General features: G+C 41.8%; 1 protein-coding gene across 2 annotated transcripts in view; it reads right to left on the reverse strand.

Annotated features, from left to right (window-relative positions):
- Positions 1–1,898: 1,898 nt before the first annotated feature.
- MRPS27 (mitochondrial ribosomal protein S27) overlaps positions 1,899–24,821 on the reverse strand; it is an 89,605-nt gene continuing 66,682 nt past the window's right edge. For both annotated transcript variants that reach the window (XM_006124359.3, XM_075932242.2), the window contains 7 exons: positions 22,717–22,831; positions 22,131–22,209; positions 20,594–20,709; positions 15,320–15,422; positions 12,720–12,862; positions 6,847–6,993; positions 1,899–2,275 (listed from right to left, as the gene is read on the reverse strand). In XM_006124359.3, the coding sequence (XP_006124421.3) occupies positions 2,036–2,275; positions 6,847–6,993; positions 12,720–12,862; positions 15,320–15,422; positions 20,594–20,709; positions 22,131–22,209; positions 22,717–22,831 (943 nt within the window). In that variant the 3' untranslated portion in view covers positions 1,899–2,035. The remainder of the gene's footprint in view (positions 2,276–6,846; positions 6,994–12,719; positions 12,863–15,319; positions 15,423–20,593; positions 20,710–22,130; positions 22,210–22,716; positions 22,832–24,821) is intronic.

Below are 24,821 nucleotides of genomic sequence, written 5' to 3' on the forward strand. Positions count from 1 at the left end.
TCGAACTTACTAGTTCGAATTAAGGGGTGTGTAGCCCCTTAATTGGAACTAGTGGGAGGCTAGATCTCCCCAGCTTTCCCTGGTGGCCACTCTGGCCACCACCAAGGAAACTCTATTGTCCCCCTCCCGGCCCTGGACCCCTTAAAGGGGCACGGGCTGGCTACGGTGCCCATGCCAGGTGCAAGCCTGCCAGCACCCAGCCAGCAGACCCTACACCTGGCACGGATCGAGCCAGCCACCCGATGCCCCCCAGCCCTCCCCCTCTTCCCGGGACCAGGCTGGCGGCTCCCGGGAGCTTGCCCGGGACCGCAAGAGGCGGGCACCCGCCTGGTCCAGTGCAGACATCGTGGACCTTGTCCACGACCTCCGCACTAGGCACAGGAAAGTGGCCATCTAGGGCAGGAGAGCTGCCAGCCTGGCCACCCAGGAGCAGGTCTGCATGAAAATCAAGGTGGTCCACTGAGACCCCCGACCCTGAGCTTAGAATGGCCGTACCGGGTTAGGCCAAAGGTCCATCTAGCCCAGTAGCCTGTCTGCCGACAGCGGCCAAACCTAGGGACCCTGGAGGGGATGGACCAAAGACAGTGACCAAGCCATTTGTCTTGTGCCATCCCTCTCTAGCCTTCCACAAACTTTGGGCAGGGACACCACTCCTACCCCCTGGCTAATACCATTCCATGGACCCAACCTCCATGAATTGATCTCACTTCTCTTTAAACTCTGTTCTAGTTGTAGCCTTCACAGCCTCCTGCAGCAAGGAGTTCCACAGGTTGACTATTTGCTTTGTGAAGAATAACTTTTTGTTATTAGTTTGAAGCCTGCTACCCATTCCTTTCCTTTGGTGTCCTCTAGCCCTTCTATTATGGGAACTTATGAAGAACTTTTCTGTATGCACCCTCTCTACCCCACTCGTGCTTTTATAGACCTCTATCATATCCCACCTCCATCTCCTCTTTTCTAAGCTGAAAAGTCCCAGTCTCTTTAGCCTCTCTTCATATGGGACCTGTTCCAAACCGCTCATCATTGTAGTTGCCCTCCCCTCTCCCACCCTCTCTCTTCCCCTCTCCCACCTCCTTTTCCCAGTCTCCCCCAGTTTTGTTCAATAAAGAGAGATTCTATTTTTGAACACAATTGTCCTTTATTTTGTACATCAGGAAGGGGGGGCTAGCCATGATTCCTCCAGCCCTAATCTTCTTCTTCTCTATGCCCACAACATGGCACACTACCTGCTTTTTGACCCTCTCAAAGACTGGCACCTGTGTGAAGAGCAGATGATATAAGCAGTGTAGGGCCAGGGAAGAACTGGGACTAAAAGGGGACAGCGGTGCCCAGAAACTGAGGGGAAGCAGGCATGCGCAGCATGAGGCTCTCTGCTACCTTTTCTGGTGTGGCTGGGAGCACCACTTCACTGATCCTAGAAAGGTGAAAGGGGGCTAGTGGAAGTTTATTTATTCATTTATAAAGCACGAGGCTTGGTACCTTTACAAATAGTAAACAAACAGGTTAAGATTTTTAAAATAAGGTGTCTCAATTTAAGCTCCCAAGTTGAGAGTTGTTCATTTTTTCTAAACAAGAATTCTGAGTGATTAATATATTAATCCTGATGGTTCTCAGGTTTAAAATAGACATAGAGATTCCTTTCTCCTATGGAAATGATCCAGATGCACCTTAAATAAAAATAAAGCACAGGAAAGAAAAGACCGGACATGCCTATAGATGTTTCAGATTTTTTTTTCTTTTTCTTTTCAAACTTGTTCCTGTGTCAATGTCCTGTACCCAATTACAAACTGCTTTTTGCTTCATTTTGTTTCCTTCTTTGTCTTAAGCCATCTTTCTCTCTCTTGCTCATTCTCCTGATACACTGCACATGTACTCCAAAAAAATGCAAAACACATGCAAACAATGAGTTAGTTTAATTTGCATACAGTAAATGTCACATTTACAGCAGGTTTGCACTTCAGTATTAAAAATGGTGTGTGCTTAAGTTTATTACCAGAAAAATTCGTAGCATAACAGCAGTCTCTGAGTTGCAATACTAAGTAGATGCTTTAGCTAATTTCCTAGCTTCTTGCTCCTGCTTAGCCTTCTTGCGCATCTCTTTTTCTCTCTCCATCAGAAGGGCTTGCTCCTGCTCCCATTCTTTTAGCTTCTGCTCATGTTTTGCAATGTCTTCTACTTCACATGCAGGCAGTTTTTCCTTGACAAGCTGGGTGGTCAGGGTCAACAGGCTTTCAGATTCAACTTTGTCAAGCGAATGCAGTTTAGAATACAGATTCTGTCATTAAAAAAGGGTTTAAAAAATCCAGTCAGACACAAAATGTCCACATGATTTCCTGAAAAAAATGACTGTTTTTATTTAACTGTTGATTGTGCCATGCTTAGGGTACAATTTAACTTATACGTTTATCTTCGCAAAGTGATTTCGCTATATTAACTGTCCGTTTTTGCCATTCTTCCGAAACACACAACTTCTAAATTAGCTTTCATTTGGCATTAAACAAGCTCAGATAATCAATTTTTAATTCCAGTAAATACTGGAGTTGACCTAACTCGTAAAACTAAAGCGAAATACCATAAATACAAATCTTAAATATCAAATGATAGATGACCGGTCCACTAAGACAAATGTAAACTGAAACACCTGACTGGTGTTTTTAAGCCAAGGCTGATGTAAGAATTTGCCTTGGATTGCCTCTATTAGCATCTCTTTCAACAGATGCAAATCATTTAAATAGTCTCTTAATAATGGCATACAAAATTGCTCCCATGAGTCCTTGCAGCCATTGTGAAACATTACATTTCACTACAGATGTTTGCCAACTAATGTGATCTGAAGCTCAGCTATTCTTGCAATAGTTCTTGCCTTAGCACTGTTAATTCAGAGATGGACTCTACGCTTGCTTACACCAGTGGAGTTAACAGCAGAACTTGGTGAGGAAGCCAGGTAGTATTTTTTTCTTGAGCTTTCTCATATATTGGCTGTACAGTATTTCTTGCGGCGTACCCAAGAGAAGCACAAAAATATTCATTTGCTTAAGTGCTTCAAGATTTAGATAATTCAGAGGGGTCATTTATGGCTTTCTGGAAGCTTAAGGAACAGTGTGATACTGCATCATTAAAGCAGAAAATGTCATTGTCAGTGCAGCCTTCCAGAGAATAGGGGAGGGAGGCTTTCTGGAGAAGGAAGATGACATGGCATCAAGCAGCTAAAAAATAATGAAGTAAATGTTCGCCCTTTGCTCTTCCTTCAGAAAGGATCCCATTTTCTCATGCTGTAGGAAAATAAGTACAATTTTAATATCTATTTCATGGAGTTGAACCTCTATTAGGAAATTCATGAAATAGTTGTGTACCCTGAAGAGGAGACACTGTTTCTGCGATGCCCCCTTGCACAAAGGCTGGAGGAGGTGGAGGCTGGGGTGTGAATATGGGTGGGTGTGTTTCACTCCCAAACAAGAAGGCAGATAAGAGCACCTAGGCAGCTGAGCTAAGGCGCCTGTTGCATGCTGAAGGCAACTTCCCAAGCAGTACTGTGTGCTACACTGTTTGCAGACCCACTGACCACATTCCTCCTTCTCTCTCTGCTCAAATATTTTTCCCCCCTCACTTCCTGCAGGGAAAGTTGCCATGGAGCTCAGCTCTGAAGTGCACAGAAGATTGCAGTGTTCCTTTAGCAGCCTCTGCTCTTCCTAGACTGCCTGACCGCAAGGGATGCTGGGGGTGGGGGAGCAGGCGGGGTTGAACACTACATACTGGACTGATGGAAGGTTTTACTAATCAGTTGAGCTAGTGGCTTCAGTAAAACTCTAATATGACAAAAGATCAACAATTGCTTGGAAGTCACCAGACTATGCAAATACATGATCACATCTGAACATATGGGGCTCTTGTTTGTAATATTGTTAGTAAATATAACTGGAATGTCAGTGAGAAATGTGATGAGTTTGTACATATCTGGTTGTGGGGGATGGCATTCCTGATAGCTACTTCCATGCTGCCAAACTAGCTATCTTTTTGTTTTTAAATATAACTGCTAAAAATCACTCCAAAACTCTTCCTACTGCATATCCAGGGAGAGTGGAGTGCAGAGAAATGAGGAGATGGACAGCTGCATGCCAAAACGTTAAACAAAAAGAAAGGCAAAAGAATGAGGCACTAGATGATCTTCCATCACCTAAAACAACGGAACTCTTGGACTCTCCGGAAATACTTTAGTACATAAATGAAACTCATTTAGGAAAATGGCAGGCTGTAAATGCCAGAAGGCATTTGTAAATAGATAAATAATTGATTCTTAAAACAGTTCCCCTGGGCTCTGCATACAGACAGTCCAAAAAGGAACACTGCTTTTAGACAGAATGGTTTGTGTATGGCTGGGTGCCTCGCATAAGCTGTCTGTATTGCCTTTATGTAATGAAAGCCCTGCCCACTGATCATTTGAACAGCTGGAAAGAGTTACTGGAGAAAAGTTGTACTGAACTGTAGGCCTCAGTATGGTATCTGAAAAGGTGTAATTACTACAAAGACAACAATGTGATATACAGTCTAAATCATAGCACTAAGTGATTGATCCTGGAAGGTAGTGAGTGTCCTTTACTCCCAGTCCGTTTAGTAGAGATGAGGCACTCAGCACCTCTATGGATCCACTCGGCCAAACATCTTCCTTGTTAGCCAGTCTGAAAAGGATTATTTATGCAGTTTCCAAAAACAGCCCCTTTGAATACCAACCACAGAAAGGAATCCAAAACCATGTGTGAAAATACCAGGTAGTGCAAGTCCAAGTATGAAACAGTCCAAGTAATTACTTGAAATAAACATGGAAGAAAAATGCAGCACACAGACACCATTATCATCAGCTACATCCTTCTATAAAGAGTATGAACAATAAAACTGATGAATTTCAGCTGGAAAAACACAAGCCAATATCATCAGAGAAAAAGGAGAAACTCTACACCAGTGGTCTCCAGCCTTTTTCACCACAAGATCAATTTTTCAATTTAAGTGCAATGTAAAAGCTCCCTCAAACCCAAATACCCTTCTCCCACTTCCTTCCTGCCCCTTCTTTGAGGCGTTGCCCCTGCTCCACCCCTTTTCTGAGGCCTCACCCTGCTACTCCATACTCCTTCCTTCCCCCATCTTCACTCACTTTCACCAGGCTGTGGTTGGGGTGCAGGCTCTGGTCTTGGGCCAATAAGTTTGGAGTATGGGAGGGGCTCCAGGCTTGGTCCAGGAGGGGTTTCAGGATGCAAGCTCTGGGAAGGAGTTCTGGTGCAGTGGGACTCATGTCTGGGGCAGAAAGCAGGCTCTGGCTGGGCACCATTTAACTGAGATGGCTTCTGGGTGGTGGCTTACTCCTTGTCCTGGCCCTGCACCACTCCTGAAAGCAGCTGGCATGTACAGCAATGGCTCCATGTTGCCATGTGTTGCCCTTCAACCAGAGGCAGTGAGCCCATGGCTTCTACTGGCCACAGTTCCCAGTTATCGATCAATGGAAACTGCAGGAGCGGTTTCTGCAGGCAAGGACAGCATGTGGAAACCCCCTGCTCTGCATATCTCAGGGGTTGCAGGGACATGCCAGCCACTTCCAAGAGCAGCAATTACCACAGAGAAAATTGCTCCAGCCACAGCAGGTTAGGCATTTTAGAACTCACTACTCAAAGAATTGAATTTAAGCGTAAGAGAGAAATGAAAATTATGAAATGCACAGACCAGTCAAAACCCAATATAAAACACTTTGCAAAATAGTAAAAGTAGTAACAACAACCTCCCCCCCCCACGTATGTGTTGGGTCAGGAGAGGAGAAGAAACAACAGCTGGTGTTTGTGAGAATGACAGACACACACAGTGTGTGAGTGACAGAGATCTGCATTGCCAAGCTCCCTCAATCCCCTTCTCTCTGTGTGGAGATAGGGTACAGAAGTGGGAGGAGGAGGGACACCCTGACATCAGTACCCCCCCTTCTCCCTCCCGCACTCTGCAGAGCAAGTAGGAGGCTCTCAGGGGGCAGCTCCAAGGCAGAGGCCAGGAGCAGCAGGACAGTGGGTGGAGGGGCAACTGAAGTGCCAGCGCTTGATAGCTTCCTGGCCAAACCAGTCAGGATCACCTGTCAGAGGCTCCAAGAACTACCAGTAGATCCTGATCTACTGGTTGGTGACCACTGCTCTACAAAGTCTGAGTATTATTAAGGCAGGGCTTTGCCCAGACATTGCCAGACTGAGGGCAACCTGACAGAATCCTAATGTCTGCAATACATTTACATAGGTTTTCATACACTAAAAAAAATACACACGGCCATAATATGTGCATATGGATTTTCACTGCAGACGCTAGTCTTATAATTTGTATTGTGCACATTTGTTGTCTTTAAACTACTACTAAAAGGAGTGTGTGGGGGAAGATAACTTCCCTGATTGAAGTTAGAGGCTATAACAGTCATATTTAATGACAACAAACTGAATGGGCAACAAATACTGGACAATGTCAGACCAACGACATTTGTTTTAACAAGCAAGCACCCACATATGGTCAAATAATAGATCTGTAATGACACACCATTTTTGCTAACAGGATTTGGATTTATCAGTCTGACATATGAAAAGAGGAGATAAAATCCCAGCAGACAGACAAAATAGACAAGTGGCCTTGAGCATCTGTTTCTTTGAAGGCAATTTCCTGTTTGAGCAATAAAAATGTAATTCAGTGTCAATTTTAAAAATGCCAGGTAGCATTACTGATGCAAGTGGGGGTACCAGTCCCTCAGCATAAAAGGAAAACATATTTACTTACTGCTATCTATAGCGGAAATCAACTATAACTTGGTAAAAATTATAAGAAAGAAAATCTTACCTTAAATTGGGTAAGGTATACAGGCAGTTTAGACTGCTCTGTTTCTTCAGATTCTGTTTGTTTTGGCTTTCCCTCAACTTCTTCTGATGGCTCTGGATCAGTTTTTACCTCAGGGACAGACTGCAAAATGGTCTCAAGAACATCAATCTGAACAAGAAATCAGAACTGTTATGTAGTTTGCAAACACAATCTGACATATCATGAAGGTGTTCTAAATATAAGAATGACATTGATTCTGAGATGGCTGTACTGTAAGAAGCAATTCCACAAGGAACATGACTCATTGTTTCAGGAATTAATGCTATTTAATATGTTTGGGAGTGTTAATGTTGGGATCTTCAGAAGTGTTGAAACTCTGTTCCCATTCAATACAATGGTAAACCTGCCACTGACTTCATTAGGGGCAGAGTTAAGCCAATGCTGAGTCCTTCTAAAAAAATCCCACCCCTTTACTACTCTAATTTCTGGTTATAAAAATGTCATGGTGAAAACTGTACAGACATAATCTACAACAGCATTTATATACTGGGACCTATTTTGGAATGCTTCTGTAATATAATTTTCAAGAGGACATCTTGCTTCATCTTTGGCTAAAGTGCATTGTGTACTCTTGATCTGTTTAACTGGTAGAAAATATCTTTAATTCAGCAATTTGATAATTTCATATTAGGAACTGAAAGAAAACACATGATCACATAGCATCCAGAGTACAGACTTTGTTTTAAAAAGGGATAGAGAATAAGACAGAAATATCTTATTGCCTTTATATAATCCATGGTACGCCCACATCTTGAATACAGCATACAGATGTGGTCTCCTCATCTCAAAAAAGATATACTGGAATTAGAAAAGGTTCAGAGAAGGGCAACCAAAAAGGTAAGGGGTTTGGAACTGGTCCCATATGAGGAAAGATTAAAGAGACTAGGACTTTTCAGCTTGGAAAAGAGGAGACTAAGGGGGGGTATGATAGAGGTATGTAAAATCATAAGTGGTGTGGAGAAAGTGAATAAGGAAAAGTAATTTACTTGTTCCCATAATACAAGAACTAGGGGCCACTAATGGGCAGCAGCAGGTTTAAAACAAATAAAAGGAAGTTCTTCTTCATACAGCACATAGTCAATCTGTGGAACTCCTTCCCTAAGGACGTTATGAAGGCTAGAACTATAACAGGGTTTAAAAGAGAACTAGATAATTTCATGGAGGTTAAGTCCATTAATGGCAATTAGCCAGTATGGGTAAGGAATGGTGTCCCTAGCTTCTGTTTGTCAGAGGGTGGAGATGAATGGCAGGAGAGAGATCACTTGATCAGTACCTGTTCAGTTAATTCCCTCTGGGACAGCTGGCATTGGCCACTGTCGGCAGACAGGGTACTGGGCTGGATGGACCTTTGGTCTGACCCAGTATGGCCATTCTTATGTTCTTACACGAGATCCTTATTCTCTTTGTATTGCTTTCAGCTAGATGTACTTTGGCTCTTTGAGAAAACTGATCCATTTCTTAATCTAACTGGAGCAGAACCAAAAGGAATACATTAACAATATGCATAAACAATTTTTATGTATGATCAGTGCAAAGGAAGGTACTGATATCTTGATGCTGTTGAGGTACTTGGGGAAAATTTCAGTTTTTAAATGACTAAAGTTAAAATTCTATCTAGTCTGATTTTTTTCAGATTCAACTGCTACATATGCAAAGAGCTGTTATCCTGTGAATCCTAATTTTGCATGTATAGCAGTAGGATGAAATGGCTTTATAAATAGCCACTGAACATTCTAAGCATCTGATACTTTCCACAAAGCAAACGTTATCTTGATGCCTGCAATTTGTTTATTTTTAAAGATCACTTTCCTACTGTCTGCATTTGTAATGTACCAATGTTGTTTTTGGAGACTGTAATCTAATGGGACCACAAACCAGCTTGAAATTCCCTATAATGAAACATCAAGATGAAATAAATGGCAAGAACAAAAAAGCATGCTTAGAAACATGTATACTCTCATTTGTGGAATTCCTCAGAGTATCCAGAGATTGGGTAAGAGCATGTATCTTTTTATGTGCGCAGCAGCTGTTAAATAATAATTAAAGTATTTATAATGATAACAAAAAGGACACTGAGTTCTTAGGAGAAAGAAAGATCAGAAAGGAAACAAAGGAATAGCTAGTCAAAGATTAATGGAAGCTTTAAACCTCAGTAGGAAATTAAATTTCATCCAGAAATATAATTTATGCCATCATGTGCCTAAAGTATCCGTCTGCTATGTATACTGGACAAACTTCTCAGACACTTCGCCAAAGAATCAATGTACATAAAACAGACATCAGGCTCTCTCACAGAGAGAAAACTGTTGCTTGCCATTTTAGCCAGACTGACCATTCTCTCAATGACCTTAAAACATACATATTGCTTCAAAGAGATTTAACTCCAGATTTCAAAGGGAAGCCTCAGAACTGTCATTCATGCTTAAATTTGACACTTTACGTATGGGTCTTAACAAAAATGCTAATTATCTCACCCATTACAAAGATAGCTTCCCCAATTATCACCCCAATGTCATTACCTCACAGACACTAACCTTCCCCCCTCACCCCTTCTCTGTTCTAAAATCTGATTTGTCAATTCTATATGTGTTCACTTTTTTTTGATTGTATCACTTTGGTATATATGGCCGTGTCTATTTTCTTCCACATATTAATCTGAGGAAGTGGGTCTGGCCCATGAAAGCTCATCACCTAATAAACCATCTTGTTAGTCTTTAAAGTGCTGCATAGTCCTGTCTTTTGTTTCAGTAAGCAGTGGAAGTGTTGGTAATGCTGCTAGACAATATTCACCTCCTGTAGTTCGGCAAATTCTCTGGTTCAGCACCAGTCAGGTACTGAGAGTGTCAGACTAGAGAGGTTCAACCTGTACTAAGTGGGATCACAGAAGTGTGGGTAAATTTAGTGGCTTTGATATGGCCCCTATTTATTCACTTCCCCAAACCATTCTACAGTTCATGTAATTCAGCTACAGAAGTCATCAAATGAAATTAATAGTAGCAGGTTTAAAACAAACAAAATGAATTTTTTTTTCACACAGAGCACAGTCAACCTGTGGAACTCCTTGCTCGTGGATATTGTGAAGGCCCCAGGACTTCAACAGAGTTCAAAAAAGAACTAGATACATTCATAGAGGTTAGGTCGATCAATACTTATTAGCCAGAATGGGTAGAAATGGTGTCCCTAGCCTCTGTTTGTCAGGGTCTGGAAACGGATGACAGGAGAGGGATCACTTTATTATTCTATTTCTATTCACTCCCTCTGGGCATCTAACATTGGCCACTGTTGGAAGACAGGATACTGGGCTGGATGGACCTTTGGTCTGACCTAGTATGACTGTTCTTGTGCATGTCTGACAGTCTCAAAAGAGCCCCAAAGCTGTGAGAAAGACGGTCTTACTGTACTTTATTCAGCTTCCAGTGGACTCACGTGAAGATATGCTACAGTGGGTCAATGCTATTTTTTCTCTCTCTTAAAAACACTATATTCACTCTGATAACATCATTAAAAACATCTCAAAGGAGCTATCTCTTAAATGAACCTTTACATGGAGATGGTTATATCCTTTGCCAGTGTAAGTCAGCATAGATCATCTGGGTCTAGATATGGACCAACATTTTGATGTATAATGACAGGTTTACAATAACGATTTGAGAATAAGTCACTTTGTGACATTAAACCCACTGGACCAGTTTACGAGCTCAGATTTGGTGCAATTCCTATAACTTTAATGAGATCAATTCTGATCTTACCCTGGTAACTGAGAGCAGTATTACTCCTCAGCAGAAATGAAGTTTCTTGGTGCCAAATATACATACCTCATAGGCTGCACTAGTTCAGCCCTTGAGGATACTAGCTGTCTTTCTACAGACGAGTGCCTCTGATTGTGGCTGTGGGGACCAATCCGCATCTATTTTAATTTTTGCTACTCTCTGACCAAAACAAGTTACAATTTAGATTTGATAAAACTTTCTGAAGCAGCAGTTTCAGAAATAGTTAAAGATACTTCTACTCAGCGATGTAAGCCCAGGGTTAGCAGAACTCTAGTTAGCATACTTTTGGGTTTTGGCCTGTAGTTGCTCAAGCCCTACACACACAGAATCCCGGATTAGGAACTGCTAAACTCTGGGTCCAACATCTACATTAGTCATGCCTCAGTTCAGCCTCTCAAACTTCCGACCACCCTCCCAAAATGAAGCTGCTCTAGTCCTTTGTTCGTAGTACAGCATGGGAAAATTTGACTGTCCTCCAAGGCTGACTGTCCAGAGGACACCCATTTAGCTTGTGAGATTCTGAAATATTTTTGGAGGACTCCCTTCACATGAATCCACTGGAGGTGCATCTACAATGCAAAGCAATAGGGCTTGAACTCTGGATACCACCAGCTTGACTCAGGCTCATGGACTCTTGGCCCCTGGGTTAGTGTGATTTGTCTGTACAGGGCAGGAGGGTTAGGCTTGAGCCTGAGTTTAAACCCTGGGCCTCTAGTGTAATGTAGACATATCCTAAGTCACTTAAGCGCTTTTGAAATTTTTAGCAAACACCCTGATGGTTCACTCATTAAAATCTGTACAAAGAGGGCCACTTCAGGCCCATGATCATTATTTCACATTCAGATGAATGAAATAAAATTTTAGAACACAAAAGATCAGATCTAAAGTTCTATAAACAGAAACAAAAGCTGGTTTCAGGGTTGTGGCACCAGGGGCCACAGTGTTGTTGTCCAAAGCAGTCTGAATGGCTGCTTATTTACTGTGTGCTTATAAATCTACACCTACCAGGCTTCATCCTTAAGGCTTAAAAAATCCAAACCAAATGCATGCACTGCAAGACCATGTGCTCTATGGTGTTTGTTGGTTTTTTATATTTCTTATGACTCAGATCGGTGGTGTCTAAACTGTGGCCAAAGAGCCATCTGTGGTCCTGGGGGCTGAGAGTTATGTCCCTAAATGAGCATTTGATTAGGAATTGGAAATGCATCCCATGAGCTGTACCCTCCAATTTCTAAAAATAGCCTCAAATTGAGGCCCACCTCCCCAGCTGCCTCCCTCTGCAGCCCCAGCTGCTGCTCTGCGGTGAGCCTGTGCAGTGCTTTGAAAAGCTGCTCAGCAACTCCCCTGCGGGCCTCCTGCGACATGGGAGGGACAAGAAAAGAGGTGCTCTGCTTGCCACCTGCCTGTTCCCCTGTAAGGCTGTGAGAGCCGCAAGAGCAAGACAAGAGCTTAGCTGCCTGAGCCTAGAGTAACTCTTAGCTAAGGGAAGTTTCCCTCCCTGCAGACAACCATCCAGGGGAGGGTATAAAAAGAATAAGCTGAGAACCAACAACCAGCTAAGGATTCCTTGAGTCCCTGCCCCAGCCCAGGCTGCTCTGATTTTCACCAGCTGCCAATGTCCCCCTGAGTCCACTGGAAATAGACTGAATGATGCACCACCAACTCATTCCCCTTCCAGTCCCCTGAGTCGTGGGCTGTGGGAAGGGAGGGAAAGGATTAGGCTCCGCTGGCTCTGTGCCTGTTGTAGATACTCTTGCAGCAGGGGAATCCTCAGCAGATGGCTTGGGACTAGAGCAGAGAACGCTCTGTAACCAATGATTATGGTCCCATGTCATTGTACTATGTCTGGCTCTCATGCTGGAAAGGTAGCGCACCACTGAACACACATTGCTTGTTGTCAAGGATTCACCAGAGACCTGTGGTTAGTCAGCTTTATCACCCACTTTGCAGTTACCAAGACAGGGAGCCCATGGGTCACACTTCGGGATTCCATGGGCTGTACGTGACCCTCAAGGCCATGCACTGTGCCCAACTCTTCCATGCTAAATGGTTTTGAACACTTACAGCTTCTTTGCAGATCTTTACATCCCCTGGGAGCGAGGCCACACTGTCCATCACTTGCAAAGCTCTGTTCAGGTATCCCGGTGTCCACATGAGTGGCATTTGGTGGTACACAGCTCGCAGTCCTTTGTTCAACTCCACTTTTCCTGTTGCATAATAATATTAAGGGTTAAATCTTTATTGTTTGAGCCCTGAGACAAGGAACAACAAAAAGCTGCACTAAAAAAATGAAAGCAATTCTCATAGTCAGGAGAGCCGACAGCCATGTTGGGCCCCCAGGCAAGGTGGAAGGGACACTCTGTGCTCCTGGAATGGGCAGGGCCTTGGGCACTATGCTGGGTCCCCTCCCTGCTCCTTAAAGCCATCCAGAGTACGCCGCCCGGCGCTCTGGTGTGATTGAAAGGGCCTGGGTCTCCAGGTGCCACTGCTGCTGTAATAGCACCAACTGGGAGCCCTGGGCCCTTTAGAATTGCCAGGCCCTGGTAGCAATTGCCCTCTTTGCCCCATCTTCCCATTGGCGGGTCTACTGGTGGTGTCTAAGGAAACAACAACTTGCTCTTCTCTAGGGCATGGGCGGTGGGTGAATCATGGGCTTGGGAAGGCTAGCCCCTGGCCTGGCCCATCCTTCCGCCTGCCTTCCATCCCCCTATCCCTGCCAAATCCCAGAGGTCCCCTCTCCCACTCCAGCCACGGAGCCCCAGGCAGCACATGACTCACCTGCCCCAAAGCACCAAGTGGGCAGCCTCCCTCTAGCACAGAGCGCCAGGCAGCATGGCCCCAGCACACCCAGTCCTGGAGTGCTGGGCAGTGGCACCCCAGCACCTGTCCCTGCCTCCATCACTGGGCAGCCCCAAGTCCCAGCCACCCTCTAGTCGCAGTCCTAGCAGACTTACTGGAAGAGGAGCAACCTGCCTGGGCTGGAGTCTACAGGGGTGAAACATGGGTGAGATCTGTGTGGGTCTGTGGGAGGAGGCACAGCCTTCTCCAGCCTACAATACATGCCAGTCAAGCTCCAGAGCCTTACAATCATTTACTAATTTGGCTTTTCCAGACCTCAAATGAGCTAGGAAAGGATGTCAGCAGCACTGGAGATCGTGCCCATTTGCCAAGAGTTAACACGTCCTAAAACATGGAACCCCTGTTCTACATACAGAGAAATGAAGATTACAGCATGGTAACATATTGGTAAATGCTGATTTTCTGGTAACCAGTCTAAGCTCTTGACAGTGACCATAGTAACTGACAATATACTTTTGTTATATTCTTTTGATCCAGCCTTACCTACCTTACTGGAATTCATATAACCTTTAAGTTTCCAACTCAATTAGAATGATGGCTCTGACAATGCAAGCTATTAAAACACACCTTATTTTTCTTAAATGGAGAAGGATGTTTTAGGAAAAGCACAGTAACAAATGCACAGACAAAGCTTACTAGACTATGGCTAAATTTAAATTGCTAAAGTGCTCCAGGCCAGGCTATGCCCAGAGACATCTTTCACTCTTGCATAGGTCTGTTCCGTTAGCATTGGCAAGATTGTAGAATATGTGACATTGCAGTAAATAGCTTTTGATCCACTGAATGTCAATGTCATGGGATGAGAACTATTGCTCACAGGCAAAATTAAAGTACTTTTTCGAAACAGAACTGCTTTCCAGCCAATCTATATGGCATAATAAATCTGAATGGCAACCAAGCAACAAAAATCTACCTGTCCTAATATCTCAAAGGGATGATAAACCAACAGTCCCACGAAAAACTTGCTTTCAAATTTACTTACAACTTATATCTCTCTTTTGAGTGTGCAATTTTGTCTTACAGTCAGGTTAAATCAAAATCAACATCCTTACTCTGCCACTACACATCTTATTTTGAAGTTACATTTTCAAAACATGTCTAGTTGTTTTTACTTTTGATAGATTTCTAAAATAACCTACTACAGTGATGGAGCTGCTAAAATAGGCATTTACCCAGAGATAAATGGAGTTTTGCAGTGGCGAAGAAAGAAAATTACTGAGCATTTTATAGTCTCCTGTGAAACACGGGAATTATGAAAATTAAAAGAAGTGATAATGTGAAATTTTAAGAAAATTCAGATATAACACTATTTAAATAATACTGTCTAACACACCGCACCTAGTGCTACTTGCATACATGCAGCATATTGGTATGCTGGGGAAAACACACCTCCAATATCAGCTCCCTCAATATGGAAACACTGATGTGCCAATGAAAGGTAAACATTTAAAGGAATACCTCCTCTTATTCCATGATAGCGGGGCAACTTGAAGGAGAAGCCCACAGGGAAGGGAAGGTGTGAAAAATAAATGACAGGCACAATTTTCAAAGTTAAACCTGATTCTCTGTTCTTAGTTCACATCATCAAGACCTCTCTACACTGACTAACATAAACTGAACATGGATTGTAAATCACCCATATTTAGTTTTTTTCTTATAAAAACTTTTGCTTTATTTAAGCTTTATTCTATTGCCTATAAATGATGATGACATTTTAATATACAAAATAAATAATTTAATGGGACTATTTTAATGAAATCACTGGAGGAAAAAAATATGGGTATGCAAAGAACTTAAAAACTTACCAAGAAACGTATAGCCATACAGCTGGGAGCTAAAACCTACTGTGTTTGTCTGTTTCAGGCCTGTAAGCAGAAGAGAGGCTCCAAGATTTCTCTCCTCTTCCCACTGTAAATAATTCAAACCAGGTAAGTCTTGCTTGCATAAAACATTAACTTACAATCACAACAACCAGCATGTGTTTGCCTTATATTGTACAACATGGGACTTAAAAAATCCGTAAATAGGTCCATAATAATGGAAATGACTCCTATCAGAAATTGAAAGTTACAGTCTTAGCTTGCATTTCAGTTAATTTGTATTTTGGAATAGAGTAAACAAATTCAGTAGGCCAGATCCTTAATTGGTACAGGTTGAACCTCTATAGTCTGGCACCCTCAGGACCTGATTGGTGAACCAGAGAATTTGCTGAACTTCCACTGCTTACTGGGCTCTTCTAAGACACTCAGGGCTAAATTAGAGCTAAATAACAGCACAGAACACTGAGAGCCAGGACCGGTGGCTGTAAACAAACTTTACTGAACCACAGGAAACATGGCCATACCCATGATAAATGGACATCCAGCTAACTAAATTCATGCCAGACCAAGGATGTTCCTGGACGAGAGAGTGACAGACTAGAGAGGTTCAACTTGTATAATTCAGCATAACTCCACTGAAATCAGTGGAGCTATCTTCATTTAGCAGTTCAAAGATCTGAACCTGTGTTCTGAAATTCATAATATTCAGGGTAATGTTAACTAACACTACTGGTCAAGTTAGCAGTGCCCTGGGACTCACTTGAGACATGGCTATGCTCCTAGGAACAAGCATTGCATGAGCTTCCCTAAAGAATCAGGCCACCCGTGAGGTTAGGAGAGCGGGGCCAAATTGGTAAGTATACTAAAACCATACATGAGTGCTTTGACTTTGGAAAACATACATTATTCTTCTTTGCAGAAAAAAACAAAGAAACAGACTTAAAGAATTTTGGGAAAGAAGATGAACAGTTGTCAGACATAAACTGTGTTCAATTTGCTTCAGTTGTCTCTAAAAATACTTAATTGCTTAACGCAATCAATATTTACACGAGGAAGGAACATAAGCCACAATAGAAAAAGAACAGGCTAGAGAATATTTAGATAATTTAGACGTATTCAAGTCAGCAGGGCCTGATTAAATTCATCCTAGAATATGTAAAGAACTAGCTGATGCAATCTCGCACCATTAGCAATTATCTTTGAGAACTCACGGAGGATGGCTGAGGTCACAGAAGACTGGAAAAAGGCAAACACAGTAGCTATATTTAAAAAAAGAGGAACAAAAAGGACCTAAGAAATTATAGGCCACTCAGCCTAATTTTGATCCTGGAACAAATTATTAAACAATAAATTTGTAAGCACTTAGGCTGTGTCTACATTGGCACAATCTTGCGCCAAAGCGGCCGCTTTTGCACAAAAATATGCTGCCTGTCTACCCTGGTGGGGAGTTCTTGAGCACGAACACTGACGTTCTAATGTGTGAAATCAGTGCTTCTTGTGCAAGAACTATGATGCTCCCGCTCAGGAATAAGCCCTCTTGCGCAACTGTTCTTGCGCAAGAGGCCAGTGTAGACAGGCAACATGAATTTCTTGCGCAAGAAAGCCAGATGGCTAAAATGGCCATCGGAGCTTTCTTGCGCAACAGAGCGTCTACATTGGCACGGATGCTCTTACGCAAAAGCACATCTCTTGCGCAAAGGCACATGCCAGTGTAGACATTCTCTTGCGCAAATACTTTAATGCAAGAACTCTTGCGTTAAAGAGTATTTGCACAAGATCATGCCAATGTAGATGTAGTACAAGAGTATAATCGGGTAATAAGCAATAACCAACATGTGTCTGTCAGGAACAAATCAAGCGAAGCCAACCTACTATCCTTTTTTTAACAGGGTTACTGGCTTAGTGGGATGGGAATGAAAAAGTAGATGTGAAATATCTTGATGTCAGTGAAAGTTTTGACAGTCCCTCATGGTATACTTAAAAGCAAATTAAGTAAATGTGATCTAAATGAAATTATTATAAAGTGAGTACACAACTTGGTTGAAAAATTAGTTATCAATGGTTTGCTGTTAAACTAAGGGCAAGGGTCCCACATGGGTCTGTCCTGAGTCTGGTATATTGAATAGTTCATTAATACTTGAATGAAGGAGAGCATGCCAATATATTTTGACACCAATATGAGGGGCGTTGCAAGTGCTCTGGAGTATAAAATTAGAATTGAAAATGATCTTCATAAATTAGTTTGGTCTTAAATCAACAAAATGAAACTCAATAAAGACAAGTGCAAAGTGCTTCACTCAGAAAGGAAAAATCAAATGCACATCTACAAAATGGTGAATAAATTGGCTGGACTGTAGTACTACAGAATAGGATCTGGGAGTTGGGTGTGACAATGGATCACAAATTAAAGGTGAGACAATCTGATGCGGCTGCAAAAAAGGCTAATATAATTCTTGAATATAGTAGTGTGACAATTTTATAATTGTCTCACTCTATTCAGCATGGACGAAGCCTCAGCTGGACTACAATGTCAAGCTTTGGGCACCTCACTTTAGGAAAGATACGGACAAACTAGAAAAAGTCCAGAGGAAAGCTGCAAAACATTATAGAAGTTTTAGAAAACTTGACCTCTGAGGAAATGTTGATTAAAAACGAGGCATGTTTTTAGTATTGAGAAAAGAAGACTGAGTGGGGCAGGAGCACGACCGGATACCAGTCTTCAAAGATGTTAAAAGCTGTTATTAAAAGGACAGTGATTGACTATTCTACATGTTCCCTGGTGGTAGGTCAGGAAGTAATGAGCTTAGTCTACTGCAAGTGAATTTTAGGTTAGATATTAGAAAAAACTTTCTAACAATAAGGAAAGTTCATTACTGGAATGGGCTTCCAAGGGAGGCTGTAGAATCCTCATCATTGAAGGATTTCAAGCACAGGTTCAAAAAACTATCAGGGACAGTCTAGGTATACTTGGTCCTGCCTCAATATGTGAGGAGTTGGACTAGCTGACCTCTCAAGGTCTGTTTTAATCCTACATTTTTATGATTTCTATGAACACAAAAGAGAATAGGGAAAGCGTAGATGGCTACACGATTAACCGATAAGCCCAGGATTATCGGTTAATCCTGTTGACTACACCCATTCCCCTCCTCCTTGTTGCCTCTGCATCAGCAGAAACCAGTGACTTTTAAGCTGGCTTCCCATGTGCACTGGATAGAGAGGCAGCAGCACAGAGGGTAAGGAGGTGCAGGAAGGAGCCGGTGCTCGGTGGGGAGCCTACTTAAAAGTCATGAGCACCATCTCTGCCTCCTCCGCCAGCCATGCCCGCCAGCCCACGGAATTTGCATATTCTCTTTCAAAAATACTACATGGTCTAGACATAGCGTAAAAAGAGATTGAAAGTAAAAGTCAGTGAGTTGAAGAGACTCTAAACTCTTCACTAACTCTGTTATATTGCACTGCACTCCAGTATCTTTGTCCCCGCTTTGAAATAATATTATAGAAATTAATATCCTCAGGCGGGGGAAAAAAACGAGCCAAGAGACTCCTGAAGTATATGCACTTTCAACAGCAAAGGGATTCAGCATTCCGAATTAACAAGCCATTTAGGGGCACATTTTCAAGCCCTGGCATTTGTGTGTGTATATTCTATCACCAGATGGTGTCTGAATATGCATATCAAACACATATCATATCGACTAGCACTTGTGGTCATGGTAACAGTGCAAACGAGACATGTAGGTGATGAGCATATATCCAAATGGGATTTTTGTTCCCCTAGATTTTATGAACATCCAGTGCTTTTTTTGTGATGGTACTGCCCGGTATGCAGTACCAGCACCTCCAGACACAGTACCGGCACCGCCAGTCAGAGCTCAACAACTTTTCCCCTGGAGTACCACCACCTTTTTTTTTTTTTAACACAAAAAAAGCACTGTGAACATCTATCATGCAATTAGGAAAGACAACACAAATGATTGATTTTTATGAATGAGAAGGAAAAAAGGAGACTAAGAGATTTGAACAGTTATCAGAAATGAAAACAATATGAAATGATTAGTAGGACGGTCAAGTGATTAAAAAATGTAATCGCGATTAACCGCGTGCACCTCCCCTTTGAAATGCCATGCCAGAGTTTCAACGGGGCAGCGCTGCATGGAGCCTGGGATCAGCTGGAGTTCTCTATGCAGCGCTGCCCCTTGGAAGCGCCGGAGCATCACTTCAAAAGGGCAGCGCAAGCAGAGTCGGGGATCAGCTGGAGTTCCCAGCTGATCCCCAGTTCCTAATGCACTGCCCCTTTAAAGAGCCAAAATGGTTTAAACGCCAAAAAATTAAACGCCTGCGATTAATGCGTTAATTTTTTTAACGCGTTAATCCAGTTCTGTGTTAATCGCAGGCGTTAATGCAGGTCAATTGACAGCCCTAATTCTTAGCCAATTGATTAAAACCTTATGATACTTGAAGTTTGTTTAATATGTTACTGAATGTGTTTCACGTAACAAAAATGGGGTCTTTGAGCACTTTTCTTATAGATTACAAAGTGCTATAGAAGATTTATGCCCATCAAGGTTAGGTGTAAGTTCCTGGCTGATATGCACAGAGGAACCATTGCTGATTACTATCTGGGCTCTCTACAAAGACGGGGTAGTACCATGTTCCAGATTCGCCACCATTAGGCTGGCCTTGATAGTGTTGGGAATACAAAAGCAAACAAACAAAGACTGATTAGGGATAAGACACAAACGTAGTTTAAAAAAATTATATATCAAATCCAGTATTTCCAGAACCCAACACATGGCAGAAATCCTAGTGAGCAATCCCTGTGAGAAATCCTTCACAGCACAAGACTCTTACTACCATCACTGACACAAAACAACAACCCTAACTGTGGTATTTCCCATACTGTTTATCTAATAGATAGTAAGTGTATCTTTTTAAAGTTTTTCTTATTTGTACTTATAAAACTTTTCAAATTAATGGCTTTGGAGCCCAGTACTAATCAATCCTGTGATAGAAAGATAGGATGCCTAATCTGCAACATAAACTCTTCATTTTCATCTTCATTTAATCTCCTAAATTTCTAGAAATACACAGATTTTGCTTTTCCTATGCTGTTCCAATCAGTTGAAGCATTGGCACCACATCACTTCATTTTATAAGTGAACTTGAAGGGGCTTAAGCATCACATCCCCTCCCCAAGAATGCAGTAACCCTTTAATCAGAAGTACTGTAGATAGTTTTTATGTGCAACAAACTTTTTACCGTAAATTCTGATTTGGTTGCCAGGTATTGGTATAAGACATAGAGGGAGAGAAGCTGTGTTGAGAAATCATCAAAGCTTTCCTGAAGCATGATCTCAGAAACTACTGACATAGCATCTAGGTAAGAAAAGAAAACAACAGTTTGAAGATGGTTTAACAGAATTGTTTATATATTCTCTGGTTCTCCTTCCATTGGAAAGAAAGGTAAAACTCACAGTAAATACAATGGATGCAGAATCAGTCATAATGAAATAGGAGATAAAAATGGCCTATAGAACTAATATATTCCATTCATTATACTTTAAATCCTTGTCTACACTTCAATCTTATGTTGGTATAAGTGCGTCCCTTTGAGCTACTGCCTCTTGGGGAAGCGGAGAACCTGTGCTGACAGAAGGTCTCCTGTTGGCTGAGGAAGTGTCTTCACAAAGCCCTACTGTGGCTTTAAGACAGCTTTGCTCACCCCCCCTGTCACTGAAGAACTCCAAAGGGGGTTTTGTTTGCTCTCTCCACCAAAAGGATGGCCACTAAAACAAAAGGCCTTTGAGAGCAGGTGGTTTCTTCATAGGAAAAATAAATGTATAGAATGGGGAGGAATCAGACAGACACCCCAGCTCTGGGTACTACTATTAACAACTTCAGTAGCCACTTGGCACAATTCAAATCTAACAACTGGAGTCAAGACCTCCTGCAATTCTGTTTTCACTTGCAGTGGTTAAGTTCTTGCTCTGAGAAAGATTTAAGCCAACAAAAGCAAATCCAACAAAGCAAATTCAAAGGTTTAAGCCAACAAAAGCACCAAATAAAATAGCTGTGAAATTAAAATCTTATCTATCAGAAACTGAGACTTCATGATAACACTGTTTGCAATAAATATGCTATTAAACGAGTATTCTATCTTAGGTATCTAATTAATACTGCATATCCTCACCACACCACGCAGGACACCACTATAATAAAAACAGTATGTGTGTGTTCAAAAACATGGGGAAAGCGAAGCTAGACTGAAGAAGAGTTAAAGATGGTAGAAAGCTGATGAACCCTAAGTTTTTCAAAATTATGTAAAGACATTAAGGCTACGTCTACAATGGGCATTCTTGCGCAAGAAGATATGCAAATGAGCCGCGGCAATAAATATCGCTGCACCTCATTTGCATACCTAATGAGCCTTCATTTTGCGCAAAACCCCCCTCTTGCACAAGAGCCATTCTGCTTGCGCAAGAGTGGGTTTTTGTGCAAAATGGCGGCTCATTAAGTATGCAAATGAGGGGCAACGATATTCATTGCCACGGCTCATTTGCATATCTTCTTGCACAAGAATGCCCCATGTAGACGTAGCCTAAGGGAAACACAGGAACCAAATGTAATCACATGGGAACTTTGGGATGGGTGGAGATGTGTTAAACTCCAGAGGAAAATAAAGGGCTTTAAGAAAAGCAAATTTTGGATATAATTCACTATGAGACTATTTAAAATCCAATGTATCATAGTTATGAAAAGCGTAAAATTGATGACATAAGTGATATCTGGTTTCTTACCTTCATAATTTTCACTCTTTATAAAATAATCCAACAATATATTGAAGGTGAAATTATCTGGGAAAACGCCATATTGTACCTAAAAAGGAGAGAGAAAAACACATTGAAAAATATCTGGAGTATTTCATATTCTGAATTGCTAGAGTGATTAGAACACGAGAGAGGCATCTTGCATAATATTTATTTGTTTACATTTAAACAACAACAAAACCAAAATCTATAGTCCATGCTCTAAGTCTGCAAGAATGTATGCACCTGCATAACATTAAGGCATGTGAGTGTTTAGAATCAAAGCTCATGTGCTTATCTCTCTGATAACTAGGCTTCTAGGACATGACCTTTCCTCCAGTTATCAGGGACTTTCTTCAGGATTGAATAGAAAGAAACTATCTTCCCATATGCCAATATAGTGACCAGCACATTTAGAACACAACCACAGTCCATGTTGGGGCTGGAGGGAAAGACATCAAATGGGGAAACGTAAAAAAAAGCTGGGGAGAACTTTATATGACAGGAATTCAGAATAAGCTACACCTGAGTAATGCTCATGAAATTAAATCTTGCTTTTTCTCTTTAAAAACCTCACCTTGTTTTTTAATGTGTACAAGGCTTTATCCTGTGCACCATATTTGAAGCACTGTCTGATCCAGCTGTGGATGGTCCAGTCTCTCAGGTACCAGCAGTTTGGACTATGCCGAAATCTAAAGGATGAAACAAAACAGTCTTAAATGACAATTTCTTCCCAGAAGTCTCACAGATGCAAAGGGCATAATTTAAAAACACTCCACTATCTTCTCGCTCCACAAAAAATGTGTATCTTTTTATAGCTGCAGCAGCATGAAAACTCTGCCTATTCTTAGATGCCTTAAGCCCAACTTACTAATAGTAGAATAGTAAATATATGCAATTCTTTTATAAATTTCTCCTACCTACCAGAGTTTTGATAAGACAGGTACTATGAACCCCCATGATTTTAGCATTAGCAAGCAATGGCTGTCTGTCTGCTCATCAAAGAAAGGATATAGACAGTCCTTCCATTGTTCTAGAGGACTATAACTTTATCATGTTATGAAGGGGACAAAAAAGAACTGAAAAAGGTTAGGTAATATTTAAATTGGGTTCATATAATTTGACCTCTTGTATAACCCACAGAACCTCCCACAAATAATTCCTAGAGCATATCTTTTAGAAAAACATCCAATCTTGACTTAAAAATTGTCAGTGATGGAGAATCCACCACAACCCTGCATAAGGTGTTCCAATGTACTCTAACCATTACATTTTTGTCTTATTTCCAATCAGAAAATATTTTTGAGAAGCATGGGCCTGATTTACATATTCCATTTCACATACCCCGAGTACCTCAATTGCTATCAGTATCATTACCCTGTTTTACACCAGCAGTCTGATTAGACTCGGACCCAAAGAAGTCTCTGAATAAAAATAAACATTAAATTTAACCAAGTTAATTAATTCTTTCTGTATTTACTTTTTGTAATAATCATAACTTCAAATGAATTTCCTCTGGGGAGAAAATCTCACAAACCACATTGCAACTCAAGCAGAGTCACCAAAGGAGGAGGGAAAGGGGACAGTTGCCCCAGGGCCTGGAGATTTAAAATGGCCTGGAGCTCTGGGCCCTTTAAATCGTTGCTGGAGCTCCATGTGGGATGATCCAAGCAATGCTGAGGGCTGGCTTGAGGAGGCATGGCATGATTCCAGCAGCACTGAGGGCTGGCTGCTGCTAGACCCGCCCCTTTTACCTGAGACCCTGCCCCTTCAGGAGTCTCTGGAGCCAAGCCCTCCTACACACATTGCCTAGTGCCCAGTGACATCTGTTGCCAGCCCTGAACCCAAGGCAAATCTCTATTCCTCAATCATACTGGGGGGGCAGGGAGGTAGATGAAAGCAGGAATTACAATAAAAGTATTGAGGCAATCTTAAATGTTGATCAGGGTACCACATTTTAGGACTAAACTTATTTTCCAATGAAAGCTTACTCTACCCCATCTCCCTCCTCATTAAAAAAATGTAAAATCTGAAAATAGTATTTTGCACCATGGAACGAAAAACCTAGAACTCATGCTACAGCTTATATAGCACTGTAATTGATCTTCATTAACTTTGCTGCTGATGATCAATTTCACCAAGGGCATCAGCCTATAATGAACAGCTGAGGTTTGGGGATGATGCAGACCAAACTTCAAAGATCAATTGCTGGAAGGTTCGTCCTTATTCACTCAAATAGGGCTCACAAGTTGCTTGAAAATTTAATGACCAATACCTGCCAAGTCTTACAGTAGTTATAGTCTGTAAGGTAAATTAAAAGCCCCTGTGTTATAGTTATAGTCCTGCTCTTGGGCTGAATTTCATATCTAAGTGTCAAGAGATACCTGAAGCTTTTCACATTTTGCATCAAGAAAAGGTTTTATGCCTAAATTACAAAAGTTATAGTTCTTGCCACTTCCTGCAGAAAACTGTGATGGCAAAGTTGTACTAATGTGCAGATGTTAGCAGCCTGGAGCCTTGCTACACTATTTAGTTGCAGGACTGGCTCTTCCATCTGAATGAGCATGCTTTCCACAACATTTATCAGATTATTATAGCCACCAACCCTCTTCCCCCACCCTCCCCTGTGAATTCCCATGTATTGTATTCTATGGCTAAAAGCTACACAGATCACTGAGCTTG

The sequence above is a fragment of the Pelodiscus sinensis genome, chromosome 6 (genome assembly GCF_052426305.1).
Source record: "Pelodiscus sinensis isolate ZL-2025 chromosome 6, ASM5242630v1, whole genome shotgun sequence".
Classification (NCBI taxonomy): Eukaryota; Metazoa; Chordata; order Testudines; family Trionychidae; genus Pelodiscus; species Pelodiscus sinensis.